This window comes from Aythya fuligula, chromosome 4, assembly GCF_009819795.1.
Source record: "Aythya fuligula isolate bAytFul2 chromosome 4, bAytFul2.pri, whole genome shotgun sequence".
Classification (NCBI taxonomy): Eukaryota; Metazoa; Chordata; class Aves; order Anseriformes; family Anatidae; genus Aythya; species Aythya fuligula.
In genome coordinates, this window is record NC_045562.1 from 6,597,645 (window position 1) to 6,619,974 (window position 22,330).

The following is a 22,330-nucleotide window of genomic DNA, read 5'->3' on the forward strand; positions in this document are numbered from 1 at the left end:
CATTTTCTTGCCTGTCCCAGTGCAGTTCCTCTAAGGTGCTGTGGGCTCGGGGCTGCTCCATTGCCCAAACACCCCCGACACCTGCCAGCCCCTCCACTGCCCCGGGGGACCGCTATCTACAGCACCAGGAGATAAGGTGACATCTGGGAAGCCTTTCTAGGTCCCCCCAAGCTGCAGATTGAGGGCCTTGCTGCCTCGTCTTGTGGAGCTGTGGAGGAGGGACTGCGCTGGACTAGCGGCAGCAGCAGAGGAGGAGGAGCCAGAGCTGGCACGGAGCTGTTCCTGCTTACAGGGAGCGGATTTGCACCTCTCCATCTCCGTGTGCTGGAGGGGCTGCCCAGGGGCATGGCCTTTCCCTGAATGCTTCCCCAGGTAAGTTTCCCTCCGTCCTGTTGCATCTCCATCCCCTGCAGCTGGATGTAGCAGGAGGAGCAACCCAGGGACTGCTCCCCAGCTGTGCAGGGCGGGAGCTGCTGGGGGAGGTGGGGAAGGAGGTTGCATCAGGGTTTCCTTACGCCTTTTTTCTGGGTGACGGCTGTCGCTTTTTGTTTAAATCTCAGCCTTAGTTGCTCTGGCAGTGCTGGTGGCATTTTGTTTGCGTTCCTTTCTGGGCTGTGTGCGCCCAAAGCAGAATGTTGACTGTCACCAGGGCAATAGGGCTAAAAATATCGGCATGCACATGCTGCCCGTCCGTCATCTTTTGAGCCCTGCTCTCCCTCGCTTTTCTTCTCCCTCCTATGAAAAACAAGTAAAATCAGAGGATCTAATAAAAACTGCTATAAAAAGCCTTTCTTTTTCAACAATAAGGGACGTATATTTTACAGAGATATATTGAAATAAGCCTGGTACTGGCTGGTTTCCACAATACAAGCCTTAACGGGGGGCTGTGACTTCTGCCACATGGTTTCTCAATCCCTCTGATTTTGTTTGCACGGAGGGTGACGTTTTGTTTGCTTTTTCCTGTGTGTGTATGTGTTTTTTCTTGTGTATTTGGGGGCTTTTTTTTTTTTTTTTGGGGGGGGGGGGGAGGAAGGTTGTTTTTAAAATGGGCCTGTGTTTTCCTTATGAACTAACTACTCGCTTTGATCTCATTCATCCCACTTCTTATCACTCAAAGGTAGCAGCAGTAAGAACCTGACAGGATGAAGACCTGTCCCCCAAAGCCCAAAGGCAGAGCACACACTATCAAACTCCTCTATTCCAACCTTGAAACAATCCCTGCCCAGCAGCAGAGAACCCCATCCCCTTGCTCAGTGAATCTTTCCTCTCCTTCATGCCACTGTGAGCAGGGGTTATGGTCAGTCTACAGCACTTCTTCTCTGCCGCTCCTTCTCGGTCACTCTCGTCCCCTGTGCTGTGGGGTCCCACCCACGGGATGCAGTCCTTGATGAACTGATCCGGCGTGGGCTTCCCACAGGCAGCAGCTCTTCCAGAACTGCTCCAGATATGGGTCCGTACCACGGGGTCCATCCCTCAGGAGAAAACTGCCCCAGCACGAGTCCCTCACAGGCAGCAGCTCCTGCCAGACCCCCTGCTTCTGCTTGGGCTCCTCTCCACGGGCTGCAGCTCCGGCCCAGAATCTGCTCCAGCAGGGGTCTTCCACAGGCCGCAGCCTCCTTCAATCATGTCCACCTGCTCCACCGTGCTCTCCTCCATGGGCTACAGGGTGGAGATCTGTTCCATGTGGGGTGGGATCCATGGGCTGCAGGGGGACATCCTGCTTCACCATGGTCCTCACCACAGGCCACAGGGGACTTCTGAGAGCAAATGTTTTCCATCCCTTACTATGCACGCACACATGTGCTCCTTTCAGAATTGCAAAGTACAAAAACCTGAGGAAATGGTTAGTGAAGGGAAGGAGGGAAGAGCTGGTAGCTTGCTGATGCTTTCTAGTCCAGTGACTAGACTGGCATTTGTGGATTCCTGGCCCCAGTGCCTAGGTAAAATCTTGAATCTTTCCTCTGAGGAAAAGCAGAAGTATCACTTATGACACTTAGGAAAAAAAAAAAAAAAAGTGCCACTGCTATTTGGATCCACAAACAGTAATTGAAAATGTAGGAAGGTACTGAAAGTAAATATCTTCAATTCAAAAAGAAAAGAGAGCACAGCCATTACATTGGAATACACTGAAACTATGGTTTTGTATTCTTTCTCTATGCCTTAGCTACGTCTCAATCCAGTTTCATATCAGAACAGCTCAAATAAAACCACCCAGGTGTTAAAACAGCCCTGTCTTTGCTCAAGAGATCTTTCCCAGATATCAACCATGTTATAAACCCAAGGCTTGATAATTGTGAGAATTAGGTCCCTGATTTGCTTCCAGCAATTCATCAAGGAAGGAATTTGTTGGCTCAAACATTCTGGCACAACTTGAGTTGTGTTTTATACAGCCAGAGTAAGGTACAGGGCTTCAAGAAAAAGCTGTTAGCATTGATAGGTAGTCGGTGGAGCTGCTGTGACAAAGAACTCTAGTAAGCCTTGTCTTCAGACGTGTGCATGCAACACTTATTAACTCAGACTTGTGAAATTACAGTAAATATCCATACACAATTTCATTTAGGACACTGACATATCTCTTGTTACCATCAACAGAACCAGCGATGGACCATTTAGTCTAAGTAAATACAATGATAATTACCCACAGTCAGCTTGGAGCTTACTATCCCTCTCTCTGAGAAGTATCTCTCATTGGATATAAGCTGTAAAAAAGAGCCATGTTTTCTCAGCCTTGTAGAATGCAAGTTGTATATGTTTCTAATCTTCAAATTGGGCTGTGAGGTTTGTTTTTTTTTTTCACCTGTTTTATAAGGAAGAATATAATATCATTGAAAAGTTTTGTGTATGGAAAATAATATTACTTCTGTAACTTTTCTATCTTTGTTGCTTTCATTAGGTCTGCCACAATGGTGAAAGAAGATACGTTAAATGAGAATGAGGATTCATATGTGAGAGAAACGGCATGATTCCCATGCATGAGAAAAGTGAGGTAATTAATTAGCATCTCAAAGTACAGCTTTAGTTAGAAGAACCCTCCTTTTCCTTTCCCTTTTCTTGCTGCATCTGTTAAACTGCTGAACAGAATGCAGAGAGAAATCTCTGTGGGAATTTCTTATCATTAACAGAAGTTCAGTTTTAAAAAGTGTGTTACGTTGGATTGCTGGAAATCACTGGCTACAATTTCAGCCTGTACTAGAAAATAAATCACTAAGATTCACAGTCAGCTGTGGAAGAGAATTAAATGGACTTGGGATTGCTTCTCTGCTTTCAAATTGTGCAGATCAGTCTGATTGCTGAAGTTATTCATGCATCTCTTCCCTTTTTTCAACTAATAAAAATTTTAAAATCACAGTTTTAACCTTCCATTATGCACAGTTCTGGTGTTGACTTCTATATCTTTTTTTTTTTTTTTTTTAAAAAAAAAAAAAGACTTGCAGCAAATGGAAGAATAAAATTCTTAATAGAAAAGGCACTTTCAGTTAAACACACGGTATTGGCTGTAAAGATAAGTACTGTATGGCATAGCTTTATATGCACGTGTGGTTGGTGATAGCAGGATCACAGGGTAGAAAACTAAGTAGCTTCACGCTCAAAAGCTCACAAGATTTGGTGTTCCAACTGTGACTCTGAGTAAGGGCTATATATATATATATATATGAGACAGACAAATAATGGGAAACGTGGAACTGTTACTGGATGAAAGCCAAACCACAGTATAGGCAAGAATTCCATGTCTGTGCTATGACAATGAGCTGACATGAAGTGGAATAACTCTACGGGAAGGTAGATGATTAACTTGTCAAAAATAAGGACCCTAAAACGAAGTGAGGCATATACCCAAAAATGGTCAAAAAGTGCTTTGGCTATGAATATGGATAAGCAGCTGAATTAGTATAAAAGAGCACCTTCAACAAACCGTGCTTCAGGAAACCTGGGTAATACTTCTCTTCTACCTTGGCTTAGCAGCTTGAGCCTTCCACCAATGGATCACGTGAGTGATGCTTGCACCAGCCACCTGCGCTGTTTCTTTCATCTTTATGTAATAACGAGTGGGTTTGGTTATTTTGGTTCAAAGCTTTGTAGCAGAAATTATTTAGGAGTTATGATAAAGGTACTGTCTCACTGGGATGATGCTAATTGTTAACTTCTTTGTGGAATCCGGTGTGGAAGCAGAACCTTATCAAACTCTAGAAAATACTGATAAATATTTAGCTCATACCCAAGACAATCTGAACCCTGGTTGTTAATATTGTTTTTCTTCAAGTATTCTTCAGCTGAACAGGTACTATGCGTTCAGCAACAGGAGTTCTGTTAGTCACAGATAAAAGGTAAATGTCCTGCAGCTTCTCATTTGCAGATCTTTGTGGGGTATAAAAACAATCAGAAAATGCCTAATGTGCTACAAAGCTCTGACCTTCCCTGTAGTACAGCAATACTTTACTTCATGTAGTCATCAGTGGACAGGATGGACCTAGCACATCACAGCTGATTGCAGATGTCTGGTGCACCACTACAAATACAGACAGTGCTGCTCCTGAGAGGATCTTACTGCTTTCATTTCAGGAGAGACCAACAGGAGACACCAAAAGTGCCGATGGGAATATACAAACAGAAGAAACTGCTCTCTTGAATCACTCTGCTCAGCAACCTCCAGAACCAATACCAGGATCTTCAACATCTTCAAGAACATGGAGGCAAACATGTGCTTGCCCACCCCAGGGTTTACTGGCCCTAACAGTGACGAACGGTAAGTAAAAAAGCACAAAACTTTTAGTTAAACTGAGAAATGGCAAACAAAGTACTTGTTTCTCTGGATGTGATGATTTCTAACTATTTTCCTTAGAGATAATGACGGGAAATAGCTATGTTTTTGCACATCATACGTTAAACATTTTAGCAGAGGTAAAACAAATATTCGTATTATTTTTGGTCCTCTATCCTGTATTCTGTGTTTAATGTGGCAGATATGTCTTTGCATTGTAAATTGTTTTTATCAGAAGAAAGACCTCCTAATTCTCATCTTAAGTCTCTTTTTGTGTGAGAACATCAAGATGATTATAAACACCGTGCATTTTCCACGTGCTAGATGGCTTTTTATTGAATTAAGGCAACAAAAATGAGGCTGTGGTGATAGCTTCCTCTGTGTGGAATACCCTATATTTTAAAAGCTGAGAATCCTAACTCCAAGACAAATAAATTCATTTTGTTTAAGATTTGCCCTGCACTCTAATCTCACATAAGAGAATGCCTGGCTAACCAGTTATTTCAGGCTTTTCCAAGCAAAAGATATTTTCTGTGGTTTTGACTGTTTTTACAGTCTCTGCCCTCTCTCAGTTGGGATTCTTTGATATTATGTTTGGAAAACTACTGGTCTCCCATCACTCTCAAATACAAATAAGAAAAGTCCACCCCGAAAATGCAATATATTTCCTTATGATTATGAGAAAGGGGATTTATACAACAAACTTTTTTTTTTTTTTTTTTCTCCTTCCCTCTTCTGCTTTTATACCTATGCATCTTTGTTCTTGCTGCATAGCTGTAGGAACAGACTTGGAAACCTGGAAAGAGTGTAACATCTTCACATGTTCTGTAACATATTCACATATCCTTTTTTTTTTTTTTTTTTTTTTTTTTTTTTTTTTTTTTTTTTTTTTTTATCTCTCTGTATTATTCCTGTTGGATTGCTGTACCAAGAGCAGTATCTGTACTACCTTAGGCTTACCAGAGACATGACCTTCTTCAGATATTTTTCCCCTAGGGATAGCAATGCACTGTATGAACATATCTAGCCAAAAAAAAAAAAAAAAAAGAGATACTTTATGAAGTTCCTCTAGAAGTGAGCCTAGAGCTGCAGTCATTAGCTCAAAGACTTGCCAGGCTGTACAGCAGCAGGCTCCTACTGCAGCTGTTACGCAGTTGAAGGAAAATAGTTGAAATGCAAGATAAGTTTTGTGAAAGTCTTGGCTTTGCTTGGGACCTATTAAGTGCTTTCCACAGTCGCCTAAGATTTTTCTCAATGATTTTTGGACCCTAATGATTTTCTTATTACCATTTTCTGAAGTATCTTTGTGTTTGCAAAATCAGAACATCGGCTTAGGGAGCATTAAAGATTAAATGCATTGTTATGATTAAACTCATTTTTAAGGTAAGAAGCTTTAATTCTGGGATTTCATTGCACCTCTTTGCCTAGTGGAAAAACAAATGTGACCTCATAGTGAACTTTAGCATTAGAAATGATTAAATATGAATATTTCTGTTCTTGTTCTAGTTGCACTCGTGGCCCTGGTTTGGGCTGTGGTTTGGTCCATCACTGGCACCGAATGTCTCCCAGGAGGAAACCTGTTTGGAATTATGTTTCTTTATTTTTTTGCTGTCATTGGTGGTAAAATTTTTGGACTCATTAAAATACGAACGCTGCCACCTCTCCCTGCTCTTCTGGGTAAGACATCTTTCCTTCTTTTCTTCCTGCTTTGCAGTGTTGTTTAAACAAGTGACATCTGCGTGTTAGATACGTTTGGATTAGGAATATGCAAACTGCAGAGTCCCCAGATCTGTGGCTTTTCCAAGCGACTTGTGTCTGCTCCCCTTGGAGAAGGTGCAGAACGTCGCAGACTGGCTCAGGTGAAATGGCCTGGATGTTACTGAGCCTCCTCTTTATCCTCTTGGTTCGATCAGGTGTGATATTGTGAAGTACTGTGTTGCCAATGAAACTGGAAAAGGCTGCCCCCTTATTGTGCTTAGTCTATAAACAAGCAGAGCTCTTGATACAGGGAAGTCTTGGTGGCAGAGTGGGCTAAAAATATCTGCCTGTAGCGTGTTTGTGATTTGTAACCTGCATAGCTGGTGGTGTCTCACACGGTAGCACCTCTTAGAGGAGAAGGGCTGGATAGCTTTGTATGTAGCACCGATCAGGCAGCGTGCATATTCGTGTACTGCTTAGCTTCACGAGTGAGAGCAAATGCAAATGAGAGGGAGGGAGGTTTTGCATGTGGCATGCCTGCAGGAGCATAAACAGACTTTTACAAGCAGGGAGTCTGCCCTAAGTAAACATCCACCTTAAAAAAAAAAAAAAAAAAAAAAAAAGTTTCTGACCATCTGGATTCTGCTTTTTTCAGTTCCATCTCTATCTAAAAGCTGAGCTGAGCATGAAGCTGCTTGTCTGACCGGCACTAATGAACAACAGCAACTTGAGCATGATGGCACATGTCTGGCGAGCTGCTTGTGTTAGAGTTCGTTGTTCACATCCATGGTCTTTGAGGAAAATCAGAGCAATCTGAGACAAAAGAAGGAATAGACCATGTCTTTATGGAGTCTTTTTTTTTTAATTTTTCCCACTAAAAATACAAATTTTATGCTCTTGCATAGGATGCATAGGAATCCTTGCATTTAATCTGTATTAAGTGCACTGTGGCTGGCTTAGCACTCCGCACCTTATAGCGAGCTTCTGCATGAGGGGAAAAAAGGAATGAAATTGGTACAGAAACAGTCACGTGGTATACTTCAGGTATACATTGCAGAGAGGTGTAGCTGGCAAGGTGAAGCAGAACAACGAAGGTATCTTTTAAGGTGGTGAGGTTTTTTCTTTGTGAAGCAGACTTCCAAATTCGTGTAGATCCGGTACTTGGATATCACACACACACACACACAAAATTTGCAAAGAGCATGTGATCATTATGCTAGCCTGGTATAATTGTCACGAGATACTGCAGACTAATAATGCCACTTTTTTTTCTGAGAGGGAGTGGGAAGAACAGTGTCCAAAAGTTTAGTGTGTTCCAGGACAAACCAATTCCACAGCCAAGGCTTACAGGCTCACATCAAGCTGTGACCAACCTGAGCACAGTATTTATTTACTTTCTGCTTTTTTTTTTCTTTTTTTTTTTTTTTTGATTTCCTGTTTGTTAACATGATTAATATGAAATTACACCATGAAAATGCAGGTCCCAATGACTCAAAGATACAATCAACCTTTACAGACCTATAGATAAAGTTACCCTTTTCCATACTTACCTGTATCTTTCCAGAGCTCCAGTTCTGATAGCTTTGCAGGAAGTCTCTGCTTAAAAAGTTTTGCTAATATTTGCAAAAGGTTGGATCTTACAGGTAGCTTAAATAAAGGATAAGAGCAAGTTCCTGATATTCTCCCCTTTTTTCCCCTTTGCATAAAAGTTGTATTGCCAGAGCATTTTAAAATCGGAGTTAGTCCATGATGAGCTGTTTCAGCTAATTTTCCAAGGAATTCAGCATTATGATTCCTGTGATCGCTGCATTTCTTATACCTAAAAGGATTTTTTTTTAACAGTTTCTAACATCTGAGATAAATATACAATATTATTACATGATCTTACTCTTTTCATTTTAAAACAAGCTGACAAGCAAAATATATTTAAGGATCCAGAGCTGGTTTTGCTTATGGTATGTATGACCTGCACTTAGTGAACAAATTTGAATTCTGTTGACTCTTGCTAGAGTTAAAAAAAAAAAATTAGCTACAGCTAAATTTATTTACTGTGTTCTAGACATCTTTCATTGCTTTAAGCATCTCTGTTTCGAAGTACCCATCTCTGAAACAAGGCTAATACAGAACCGGAGCTGTTTCTTTGTCTCTTATATATCGCACAGTGTTTATTTTAACAATTTGAGGTAAGTTTTCATTGCAGTCAAACAAATCATTTGACAGCAGTTTGTTTGCTTTCATTTAAGGGATGCTACTTGCTGGTTTTCTCATCCGAAATATCCCATTCGTTAGTGACATTGTCCAGATCAACCTAGGCTGGTCTACAGCACTGAGGAATATTTCTCTTTCAATTATCCTGACTCGAGCAGGACTTGGCCTGGATCCAAAGGTATGGCACCAGCCATTCGTCTGGGGTATAAAGCATAGAAGAGCCCTCTAAAAAAATGCATAATTAATTATTTAAAATTATTGACCTGTTCCATCTTAAAGGATTTGTGAATTAGAGCATTACAGAAAGCATAGTTATGACTTGTATAGTCTCGTTAATCAATATTGGTGACTGGATTTGTAGAGTTGGTGAGCAATCCAAAAAACACCTGAAGGAAACTGATTTTATGACTATTTACCCCCCTTGCCTTAAAGAAATGTCCTTAATTTTGTGAGCAGGATGTCCTGAGGACACACAACGCATCATAGTCTGTCAGGAGGCGTTCACACTGCCTGACAAACTACCTGTCATTTTACACTGACAAACTAAAACAAGTAATGAAGGGAGTCCTTATCCTGGAAGAAAAATATTGTTTGTGCTGACACAAATCAAACAAACAAACAAAAACTTTTGTCTTTTTCATTTTTTCCTTTCTCTTTTTTTTTAAATCATTCAAAGTTTTATGCCAGTATGTTAAATTTAAAGATAATTCCAGATGAAACAGTGCTTCACAGCACTGTAAAGGCCATAAATGCTTCTGTGAACAAAATAGTTTTCCTCCACATGCTTGAGGAATTCATTTTCCCTAATAAATTATTTATAATTTTATAATAGATAATTTGTAATAAAGTTTTATAATTTATAATAAGTTATTTTCCTTAATAAATTTGTATTCCCTGAATTAATTAATAAAAGGTTTTGCTGGATCAAAATCAGCTGAAATAAAGCTGTGCCATATTGGCCCTTATCTATTTAAGTGGCTGTTTGAAGTTTATAGCAAACTTAGTTTAATTATAGCTAGTGCAGGTCAACAAATCTGATTTTCTTACCCATGATGAAAACTAGGGAGTTTGATTTTTCAGCTATTTAGGAAAACAGGGTTTTGTCATTCTTGAAATACGGTTTTCTTATATTACGGTTGTTCATTTTATGAAGATATCGAAGCTTGTGTATATTGTATTAGCGTGTCCTGTGCATTGTTACACACAGCTTGAGTGCCCAGTTACACGAGATTGCTTTTCTTTCTATTCCCTGACAACGTTTTTGGCCAAAGGAATTTCATCTTTGACTCATTTGTCTCCCATGTGGCAATCGAAACTGTCATTTGGACTCCATATGTAGCAAGGCTTTGATGTGCTTACAATTGTTCCTTGTGTAATTGAAGCCGTGAAGACAAAGATGTCAGTTGCTCTGGTGATTCTCAGCCCTAATTATGCTGGGATAAACCGCGCCAGTAAAAACTGCAACTCATTGTGATTTTTTCCATGTCAAAATTTAGGGACTCGTCCTAGCAGAGTCATGGTTGTGACTAACTGCTAAAGGCTGCTTTTAGAATCGGAGGCTCAGTTTTAGAGAAGTTTTTGGATAGAAGTTGCAGAGCCAAAAGGAACTTACTCTACTCTGGGTATCGAGTGAGAGTCAGCTGAAAGAAATGCTTGGCTCCTTTCTCTGATTTCAGGTAGTTTTAACTGTTCATCATTTGTTCAGATTTGAGGATGATTTTTTGGGGTGCTCGTGTAAGTTATGGGATGAAAGCAAAATCTTCCGTGGACGGAGTCAGATGGGTTAAGGGTACGCTTTTCAAATGATACGTTGCTCAAGCCTCTCCTGTGTTGTTTGCACTGCACAAGAAGCCAAAGAATCCTCAGCTTCCCCTTCCTCCAATGTGCAGGGACCTTAGGAAACGTGTATTTGGTGGGTTTCACTGCCACACTTGTAACTTGATACCCAAATTCAGTTGTGCTTGAGCCTGTCTCTGGCATGGGCCATGTAAAAAAAGAATATCCCACACTTTGGCTTAAAGGGAATTCTTTCAATAAACTGATTGGACCGCAAACGTTATTCCTCTTTATGAAGCTAGGGGTACTGATGCTAATGTTTGCATTTGCTTTTATATTGTAGGCTCTTAAGAAACTCAAAGCAGTCTGTTTACGGCTCTCTTTCGGACCATGCCTCTCAGAAACATGCACAGCTGCTGTTCTCGCCTATTTATTCATGCATTTACCATGGCAATGGGGATTTATATTAGGGTAATGTACTCTCTTTTCTCCTGTATGACAAAGGTGCCTATTTTCATGCTACGGCTAGATGATCCAAATGCAGTTAGTTCTCTGCCAAGCAGACGCCTCAATTTAATGCCAGTTAGGAAGCTGTGCTTAGCCCATGTGGTTGTTTGCTTACCATTCATGTCTGGGTCTGTGGCTAATTTAAAGGTCACATTTCCAAGCTGTGGAGGAGTACTTGCATCATTTTTCTTCTCTGTTTGTGATCTGGGCATTACAGAAGGAAGAAGGATGGTGCAATCCCTGGGTTTTTAACCACAACACAAAGGGCTTTTAGGGACAGAAAATGATACAGCAGTTTTGTGCTCAAATGCGGAATTTCCCCTTTGAGAGATGCACACAGGACAGCCTTCTGTCACAAGTTGAGGATAAGGATATGGCATCATTAAATTTCGGAGTAATATCCTTGAAGAGGTAACATTTTCAATCTAGGTTCTGTCTAAACTGGTGGACTCAGGCCAGACCACATACTAGAGCAAGATGGATGCACTCCTCTGCCACATGCTGAATTTTGAGAAGGAACTGGGCACTCAAATTGTAAGCGTGTCTAGACCAGGTTCCTAAAGTGGACAACCAAGGCGTGTATCAGGGAGTACAACTGTGTAAAGTCAAATCTTAAGCTGTGGAACCCTTTATTTGGAACACTCAGTTACACAGTCAGGAAGTAAAAACTGACTGCGAATCTGCATGAAAATATCCCTGCTTGTAATGAGCAGGAAAAGGACAATATCTTATGTAAAGGTCGATGTGAACTTCAGGAGAGAGATCAGAATGTTCTGAAGTGCTTTCTTTCTAGGAGAGGCTGACACCATGTGTTTTCAGTTTCGTTCTAGGTGCAGTCTCTCCTGCTGTTGTGGTTCCCTCAATGCTGATTTTACAGGCTGGGGGATACGGAGTGGAGAAAGGTGTCCCAACTTTGCTAATGGCAGCTGGCAGCATTGATGACATTCTGGCTATTACAGGCTTCAACACTTGCCTTGGGATGGCTTTCTCTTCTGGTATGCTGCTTAATCTGGAGGTGGTGACACCCAGGACAAACTGTGATATTTTGAGGCATGCATGCTCTGTTGTGACTGCCTGGTTTGTATCTTAATGACATCTCCTTGTCAAGTTCATGAATGGACTTGAATATTGATAGAGAAATTACCTGTGGTCAAAAAACTGACTTCATGTGCCTCCATCCACTCTGAGTTGTGGGTCAACTTTCAAAATACTTTTTTTTTTTTTTTTTTTTTTTCCCCCGTCTACTCCCTCAGCTGCCGAGTCTAGCCCCAGTGTATCCAATATAGGTGCTCCCAAAGTTGCACTGTCTGGTTCTTTCAGGCCCATGGGTTCTCTCCTGACCCCTTCCCTCAAGTAATTTAAAGCTGAAACTGTCCTGGAATCACCCTCACAGGTCAGTGTGGTGTCTGTGTGAAGGGTCTGTTTAAGGGTTACTGAACACACTTTTCTTTTGTCAAACAGGTTCCACTCTATACAATGTGCTCCGGGGAGTGCTGGAGGTTGCTGTTGGCATAGCAGCTGGGGGGATTCTGGGAATGTTTGTTCGCTATTTCCCAAGCCATGATCAGGTAAAAAATATATATAAATAGTTTAAAAAGCCTGTTATATAAGAGATTCTTCGCTAAGGGATGCTATTCTTATGTTATCCATTTTCAAGTTTCATACAAAGCTGTTTTTTGGGAAAGCAGTGTACAGCTCTAACAGCTCCTAACATTTCAAAGCCTGTGGAGCAAGGATGTGTTTTAAAGATGATTACTTGCTTACTGCAACAATACCAATGTGTGATCTCACAGGCCTTCCTGATGCAGAGCTTGGAGCCCAGCTCACCATCCTGCTCATTGAAGGTGGTGGTAATGTTCACATGTAAAGGGAAAACCTATTTCAGACAGTAGAATAATCATCAATTAAATTGATGTGCAACTCATTTACTTCTCTAAAATGTTTCCATTAGGCCTAAGACAAAACAGACAGATTACAGGCTTCAAGTGATCAGGCATATTAACATCAATTAGAATGTGTTACTTCTGATTAAAAATTATGCTTATATAAAGTGATAGATGGATTTACTTTCAAGTATAATTAAATGAACAGAAAATTGTAGAAGTAAATAGATACACTCTGGATTACTGAAGTCAATTTCCAAAGCACCTATTGCCCTTGGTGGGACCAAATTTTCTTAATAAATAACATGAGAAGTGTGGCACGTAAGCTAATCAAATAAATAGAAATGACAGAAGAGAGAAGAGAGATAAATGTCTGCTATGAAACTGGAACAAATAAAACTAGCCTGACTGGCAGACGTTTGACTTGTCCTTAAAAACATTTAGTGGCATGGATTTCACCCCTCCTTGGATAAACTGTTCCAGCTGCTTGACTCTACAAGCAGAAAATCCAGTTATCATAGAGTTGAAGCACGGGGGTTAGAATCATGTTCCTTGTGATACAAAAAGTATGTTGGCAATAAGCTTCCGGATGGGCAGAGGAAAAGAAATGTTGAATTTCTGAAATTTTAGTTTGCTAGGAAGAAGTGTCGAAAAAAAACTTTCAACACATCTGAGGAGTTCAAGTCTCATTTGAAAGCTTCAATTCCTTCACAACGGCGCCCTTTATTGCTTTCAAATTAATAAGCATAGACTTTTTTCTCAATTTCTAAAAAGAAATTTACTCTGTTTCTTTCTTTCTTTCTTTCTTTCCTTGATTGCAGACGTCTCTGTCATGGAAGAGATCGTATCTTGTACTTGGGCTGTCCATGTTTGCTGTTTTTGGTAGCATCCGCTTTGGCTTCCCTGGATCAGGAGGGCTCTGCACATTAGTCTTAGCTTTTGTTGCTGGTGTGGGATGGTCTGATGAAAAGGTGAGTGTTTACATAAAGAAGCATACCATACAGAAACTCGTTTGAATGCATGGTTTCACAGAAGTTTGAATTTCTGTCAGAAGTGTCAGTGGTGCATTTATGAAACTTTAGGGGGAATACAGATTTAAAAAAAAAAAATCTGCATTTATTCTGGAAGTCTTTTACATTTAGTGCGACAGAAATTTACCGTGGATGTGGATAAGGTAATGAATAGTGACAGTGAAATGCTCACAAGCTTTCCTTACACATCAGCGTAAAAGTCAATGCCTTTTAAGCCCCACAGAGATTTAATTGTTATGGCACTTGAGTAGGAGTCCAGAGCTTTGTCCCAGAGTTGTGTGATGGTCTCTGTAACCTTAAGTGGTAATTTTAAGGTAAGATTTACTAACAGGTATCTAAATACAGTTGTGCGCATGGCCTGAATACCCTGAGCCTTTGTTCCTTGTGATTTTGGGAGATGAAATGGAAAGCATTATCCAACCATTTTTTCATCTTTCCCAAATCCTTGCCAGTGTATTCTGAACAAATGTAGAGAGCAGGATGCCCACACTAAATGGTGATACACAGCCATACAGAAGCCATACGGAAACCATACAGAAGGCTGTTTCTGAGCCACTTTCTCTTAGCTATGAAGCCTGCTTCCTCTTACTGTTGCTGCTCCACTGCATTTCTGTATCTTGGCACATCTCTTTTGCTTGATGCCACCAACACTTCATGTTTTGAGGTCATCTTTCTCTCCATAGCTATAGCCTTGAGACATGCAATAAAGAAGGTGAGAAGAGAATAAAGGAAAGGGAATCAGATAGATAATTATTCCCATCTAGACACTAACTCCAGGAAGATCTCAAGGTTTGTTAAAATAGCAAGCAAGAAACCATGGTTTCTATTTAAAATACTACATTGTTGTCCAGTTTTAAAATAAGGGAATCTTGAGATTTAACTACTTAAGAGCAGTACAACTCATAAAGCTCACTGAAAGCTTTTAAGCCATTTCAGAAGGAAGGTCCTTAAAAGAGGGTATGCAGTTTATAAATGCTTAGCTTAAATTCTTTTGATCTGTAGGTGAGACTTGTTGGTTGTAAAGGTGATGACTTCAAATGCGAATAGCTCTTTTTGTCAAAACAGCCAGAGATGTCTGTTTACTGTACACTCAGTATTTTACCAAGATTTGCCTTCTGAGCCTCTCAGAGACCACTGCCTCATGCTGTCCCCAGCGGAAGTTACTTAACAAATGATGTCCACAGAGAAAAAGGAACATTTATCTGCTTCAGCAGTAGTGGGCTGTAAACAATCTGAAACAATGCTAACATCTGTAAAGAGGATTGCTTCTCTTCCAAAAAAAAAAGCAAAGGGTGAGATAACGGGGAGAAGTGCGGCAAATAAAGAAAAATGTTTACAGGCCCATGTATTTCTACCTTATTTTCTCTAATGTTGCAAAAGTTTTTGCATTGCAGTTAACTACCTTTCCACTGACTGAAGAGCACGTTGCAGGATCAGTCCCAGAGAGAACATGAGGGACAGGACACATCTGGGTCTTGGATTGATTCAGTAACAGAGCACAGCGCTTGCATTTTCACAGACTCCGGCCTGTATGTTCATTTGCTATTGCAGAACCCAGTTAATTAAAAAATAAGTCTGTTAGATATGCTGCATGTATCTCTTGGTATAAATGGAAGGGTCCTGTTTACCTTGGCAGCAACTTGTTTTAGGAAAAGTGTCAGGTGTAAAGTTCAAGCACAAGCAGAAAAAATGGCTTTGCAGTTATATAGTACATCACACTGTGAATTTCAACACTTCTTACTGGTATGGGATATCAGGCTTACTCCGTCTAGTTTTGCTCCTGCTCACATGGAGATAGGCTTCTGCCTGAGTGTAGTATGAGCAGACTGAGGTCATTACTGACATTTTTGAGGGTCTGACTCTGCTCAGGTACAAACAGAAGGACAAGTGTAAGCATGCAGTTACCAAAGGCTAAGGAAACTTCATGGCAAAACAGCTGAAACTGCATCTTCCTAAATGCTGAAATCAACTGTGCTTTATTCTTCTAGTCTGCAAACTGCTTTGTTACTGTTCAAACATCAGTCACTTTTATTTCTCTTCTCGAGATAGCAAACATTTATTTTCTGACAAAGCAAGACATGCTCTGACCTTCAAATGGTACACAACTGATTTTGAATCATTTAGTAGTAGGGCAGAGTAGCAGTTTACCATAAACTGTCTGAGGAGCAAGTCTGGACAATCTTCATGATAAGTTTTCACTTTGTCCTTTGATTAATTAAATGTGTGTGCTTGATTTTTATATTTATTTTTTTTTGGTGAATTTCAATATTATTTCTTGTTTTCATTGCAGAGGGAAGTAGAAAAAATTGTCGCAGTTGCATGGAATATCTTTCAACCTTTTCTTTTTGGTTTAATTGGCGCAGAAGTATCTGTAACATCTCTTAGACCTGAAACTGTTGGTAAGATCATTCGCTACTTATCCAACTTTCATTACTAGCTTCCAAAAAAGGTACCTTTGCACAGAAATAGTGAGAAGTATGTGTCTTTGTTACAGGGCTCTGTGTTGCTACGTTAAGCATTGCCCTAGTTGTGCGAATCATAGCAACATTCCTGATGGTGTGTTTTGCTGGGTTTAATTTTAAGGAGAAGGTATTTGTCTCGTTGGCATGGATTCCCAAAGCCACTGTCCAGGTAAAACAGTGCATCATCACTTTCATTCCAGCCTACATCTGTTGTCCTTAGCACGGCTCTTCCTAACCAGCACAGCAGTAATCAGGGAGAGGATCAGGCCTCTTAGCAGCAGAGCGTAGTAGGGCGGTTTAGAATACAAACTCTCCACTAAGTCTGCTTGAAAAGGGTGTAGGGGACCTTCCACGTGAGGGTGTTTTGCTTACATTCGAAGTTGTACTAATCATAGTGAATTGCACATACATTTGTATTTGTATTTGTACAAGTTCCTTGTTGAAGTAAATACTTCAAAATACTTCTCTCTGCTATTGCAGATCATTGTGCCTTTACGTACAGGTTTTGAGGACTCTCATTTCCCTCTTAAACTACATTCTGTCTGCTGAGACAGTCACACCAAAGGCTCAGATAGGGTTTTCAGTTTGTGGTCACTTTAGTAAGGGGTGGTCTGACGGGCTTATTGCTAGAGAAGCCTCAGGCTGTTTGCATTCCTGCTCAGTGATCAGTCACTAGAGCTTTGCCTCAATAGCATGATTATTTGCAAGCAGAAGTTAATAATCAGAAGAGGCAAGGATTATTGCAAGATTTGCAAACTAAATATTCAGAAGCTGCTGCTACTAGTTAGCCTGCTGTCAGGACACATTCTCGAGGTGAGGAATTTTAAGAGCTCCAACATGCAATCTGCTGGTCGTGCCATCTCCAGAAATGGCATAACATGTCAGCTCAGCTCCTCCACAGGAGGGACCCACCCGGATAGATTCATTAGCTTAGGAAATTCACAGTGTAGCTAACTGAAATTTGTTCTTCTAGGGCCAATAGAGCCCTTACTTTTCTATGTACTAGAAACTAAGGGGTTTGAATATGTTAAAAATTTTGAATTTATGTTAACTGTGGACCCTCCTGTTAGATGTGGATTAGACCTTTTTCCCGGTTTCATTGGTAAAGGTTACTTGCTCCATTTCAACAGTGCTTCCTTTCCTACAGGCTGCAATAGGTTCCCTTGCCCTGGATACAGCAAGGAGTCATCAGGATGAGCAACTGGAAAAGTATGGAATGGACGTGCTGACGGTAGCTTTCTTGGCTATCTTGATCACTGCTCCAGTTGGAGCCCTGGCCATTGGCTTGGCAGGGCCCAGACTTCTGCAGAAGGCGCAGACAAACAACAAGAAAGATGAGGAAGGTGCCGAAGCTGGAGAAGAGGCAGAGGCCTGTGAACCTTCGTGAGATGGACATCGACAGGAATATGGTCCTTCAGCACTGACGCTTTTGAGTAAACACATTGTGCCTGTAATCTTTGTGGAGGAAACCAAAACAAGTATTGGTTATATGTGCTATTCCAAAAGCAGCTCTGGTGGAGTTTTATAAAATATGTCAAAGTGTTGATAGTGCCTTAAGAGATGAACCAGCTAAACACATAGGCTGGTGAGGCCGTGAGTCACTCAGAAGTTAGCAGTCAACAGTTACTTGAAACGTGTGGGTGTGAGGCCAGGGAGAGGATCGGAATTGTTCAGGCATGGAGTGGAGTCATGAGGTGGATAAACAGAAGAAAATGGAGACTAACGTGAATAACTTCTTGATGGTTGAAACCGGGCTATAAGATGACAAGTTCAAGAGCTCAAAGAATGCAACTATTGAATTAGAGAGGATTGACGCACAGTGAACCAATCCTGCCATGGGTTGGCGATTCCCTCTCCTTCCTCATCCAGGTCTCAAAACTTGCTGTTTCCCATTGCTGTTCTCCCACACATCGCACACGTTCCTTTGTGCCTGCCAGTTTTGGTCTCAGCAAGGAGCACCAAGCAGTTCTTGTGTGCTGGAGGAGGCAGCTGGGTCCAGGGTCCATCAGGGCTGTGGTAATACAGGAGTACCTGGTGCTGGTAGAAAGGGCTGAGCTTGAAAATAAGACGAGAGTTTCAAGGAGGACTGGGAGAGGGTTCTATGGGACTGGGACAGCTGCTGCTTCATGTGTACCTCAGCTCTTGTGCAACACTACGTCAAGCTGAGAGCGGCTGTGTTCTGGCCCTGGCTGCTGTAGGACAGGGGAGAGCTCCCCTAGGATGGGGTTTCTGGCAGGACAAGGCCAAGGTAGCAAGGAGTTGCCCCCTTCTTCCTCAGCTCTCTCTGGAGAACTCAGCAGAGTTCTGTGGCAGACCTCAAACCAGGATTTATGGGTCAGCAGGTATCTCCTGTTACTCTGTCCTAAATTTTTACTGATTTGGCCGAGAGAATGCTGTGATCTGGTCCTTCTCACATTTGCATTTGGGTAATTGTATAAAAAGTAAAACAAGTATTTACCAAAAAAATAACAAGTTAGCTCTCAGTGTTCCAAGAGGTGGATGGCTGGCTTGGCTGTGGAGATCGGAGGTCTCTCAGATTTGGCATGGCATTTTAACCTCTAACTGATACAGGAAAGTAATAGACTTGAACAGCCTGGAAAAAGCAGTGCTGAGAGGGATGGTACAAAGTGAAAGAGGCCTCACCACACCTTCCTTCAGATAGGCTGCGATGTGACAGCACTAGCACCCTCACGAGTTCCCAACACCCAAGTTGTGTGCAGCTGTGGATGATGGTAATGAGTGGCAGTGCTCATTTTGAATCTCTTGCCAAAATGTTTCACCAGGGAGAACAAAAAGTGAGCTTTGGTGGTGTTCTTTTGGTTTGTTTTTTTGATTTGTTTTCATTTTACTTTATAGATGCCTCCTGCAGAGTCAGTGCAATATAGTTCACATTTGACTTTCCCATATGACTTGTTACACTTTTCTTTCCCCTTGACTGTCCAAAAGCCAGGAATAAACCTCCTTTGTTGATCAAAACCCTGTGCTTGCCTTTAGGTTTGGTATCAGCTTGGCTTTGGTACTGCCTGTTACAGATATTGGCAAATCTTTGCTACATTTTGGGTGAGTAACTGGCTCTAAGTAGGTCATTTTCTGCTCCTTTCACAAACACGGAGTCAGTACAGCATTCCTCAGAATCTAAGTTTTATTTCTTTCTTTTTTAAATAAGGATTTTATGCTGTGGTCGTAATCGAGGTGGACAAGGGCTATCTGCAGAGCTCTCTGCTGCAATTCCATTTTACAAGATACTGTACAGAATATCTTTGTGTCCAGAGATTTTCAGCAGTGCATGGAATGTGCAGTCCTCAGTTCCCGTTTGTTCCCTCACCAGAGGAAGGTGCTCTCAAACTGCACAGAGTGATGCGTGGTTGCAGTGCTGCACTTGGTGCTTGCTGTGTCCACTGACTTCTGTGCCCCTGCTGCCTGCTTTAGGTGGCTGACAGAGGCACTCAGTTACTGAAATAGGGGTGGTTTAGAAGGAGCTAATTGTAATTGGAAATTGTAATGTCTGTAGACTTAATTGATACTGTGAGGGAATAAGCTGTTTAGTTCATCAGTGACTATCGCATAATAATGCTACATGAGTGAAGTTCACAAGGGGAAGCTGTATATGGTTCATTTTTTTGATCTAGTTTTATACAAATTAGAACCCTCTTTCAGGGAGGCATCATTATGCCACATTTGGAGTCTGTTCAGTAACAGAAGTGTAAACAATTAAAGTCCTTTAAATGTGAACACGACCCTAAACATGCAAGCAAACCTCTGACAAACAGTTGTTCATGATGGCCTCTAATACTTGCTTACTATCATAACAGCATCTCATAAATTGGATTTATCGTGTTCCCTTAACCTCTGTGCACTCTCAATTTATTCGTCAACATCACTCCCCCCACTGCTCTGAGACCTTGAATAGCTGTACCAATGGAAGTGTTTTTGTCTTCTAATCCAAACTCAATTTTCCTTTCCTCACCACTGCGTGTGGCTGTTACAAGACCCGTTTCCCTCGACCTTTATTAAATCGTGAATCCGACTGCAGCTCTTAACATAGTCCTGCAGATCTAATATGAAGAGCATTAATGCTATATAATGCTCCTCTCCTTGTCTTCTGGACAGGAACAAAACGCTTGTCTTCTCCTGAGAAGAAACATAACATTAGGGCTGAGACTGACAATTTCAGCTCATTTTAAATAGCTGTTAATTTAAAGAGATAACGATTTCACTTTATATCTGAGTTTGCATGGGTAAAGCCACAAGGCCACCTCCCTTTGAACAAAATGCCATGAAATCATTCTTGAATAATGCATAAATTCAAGCCAGTAAAATCTTTGTGCCGTGCCAAGCATTCTCTTACTTGGAGGAAATAAAATCAGGGGGCAAGCTGCAGTAACCTATAGCCAACGGAGCCCGGCTGCCATGCAGACACAATCACAGGGTCACGTGGAGGAGTACTGAGCACTGCGTGCACGTGCAGCACCAGAAGGTTGAGGAGAGCCTCTGCAGCAGAACAGTCTGACGGCACAGCGTGGTCCTGGCAGCACGCGGCGGGCACTTACAGCAGGCAGCATATGGGAAAAGACAGAAATGGGCCATCTGGACACAGGAAATCGCACAAGCTGGGGATGCAATGATAGTGTAATTATAATCACTGTTTTCTCTCTCTTTTACAGCCAAACTGCACATTCTAGAGAACTTGGATGAAGTCTAAAATTAATTGTGAAACGCTCAGGGTGTAATATGGCCGCAAAACGGTGAACGGTAGTTCTTGCATTTTGCTTTTTAAATACAGAGTGCAAGAGCTGAAATTCAGTGCCAGATGCATTTCATATTTACTTTGTCTAATAGTCAACCCAGGTCAGACACCCTTCCCTAAATTTATCCATTTACATGTTTCATTGGAGTTCATTACAACAAGTCTTCAAAATCACAGTCAAAAGAAAGGTAGGTACCAGTGTTCGAGTTGCATGCAGAAGGCACGTTGCAGCATGCCGTGTCTGCCTTTTCTGGCTTTTGCTTTTTCCTGACTGTGAAGAGTTGGTCTACTGCCCGAGTCCTGGTCTTCCTTAGAACTGGGCAAATTTATCCCTTTGTGTAGAGCTTCCAGATGAGGGCAGAAAAGTCACCCAGTGCCAAGATGCGACCAAATATATTCTAGCAGGTAATTGGTTCAACTCTGTCAACCGAGATAAAGGGTTCTGCTGACACTTTAGTTCTTAGCTAACCCCACGGACCTCATGAAGATAATTTGAACAGATAAGTAAACCGTGGTGGGTTTTTTTGGAGGGGGAGAAGGAGGGGTGTCTGCTTAAATGGACAGACTTGCACTTTGAGCACAAGCTAACTGTTAAAGGAGTCAGCAGTGACTTTTTTTTCTTACTTTGGCATCTGTCTTCTCAAGGACAATCATTTTAACTTCAGAGGGAAAATTCCTGCATGTGGCTTGCAGATGAAGAATCCAAGCTGCAAGCAGCACAGGATCAGATAAGCCAGTCCTATCCAGTGCTGTGAACTTAGCAGTCCAAGCAAATTTCATTTATTTGGCGAGAGCTGTTGGTACAGACAACAACCTTCCAAGGACTCCTGAAAGCAAAGAGGATGAGTGACTCTGGTAGCTGCTGGTGATAGACTCTCCTGATTCTCCTTCATCCCGGGAAGTGTTTTGCAGCCTTTCTCAGCGCTGATGCGAACGTTAATGCATTGCACAGCAATTTTCACAAGGCAGGTAGGCAAAAACTGAACTCTTACTTTGATAACCAAAGCAGCAGCAGCAATCTTGGTTTGGATTTTCTGCAGCAAAAATACCATAGCCAGTGTTGTTAAGTTTTTGTTTATTTCAGTTTTATAGCTGTACTTTTGCAGATGGTACTTGCAGAAGATGAAATTATATTTTCTGGCAGGGGTATTAAACCTACAAGTATGTACAATCCACGTATGTTAGGGCTCCTCACTACACCTAACATAGGCCTGCTTCAACACTGCATGAGGGAGGATGGGTGCCTCCTTTACTTTCCT

The 22,330-nt window shown here is 41.4% G+C and overlaps 1 protein-coding gene across 1 annotated transcript; it reads left to right on the forward strand.

The window, feature by feature from the left end:
• The first annotated feature begins 2,903 nt into the window (after positions 1–2,903).
• SLC9B2 (solute carrier family 9 member B2) lies at positions 2,904–19,300 on the forward strand. The gene is given in 12 exon segments (XM_032186528.1): positions 2,904–2,937; positions 2,940–2,986; positions 4,561–4,744; positions 6,266–6,436; positions 8,701–8,843; positions 10,785–10,912; positions 11,768–11,943; positions 12,410–12,516; positions 13,653–13,802; positions 16,153–16,261; positions 16,357–16,493; positions 17,472–19,300. Coding segments are annotated over 12 exon segments (1,626 nt in total). The 3' UTR covers positions 17,712–19,300.
• The last annotated feature ends 3,030 nt before the right edge of the window (positions 19,301–22,330 follow it).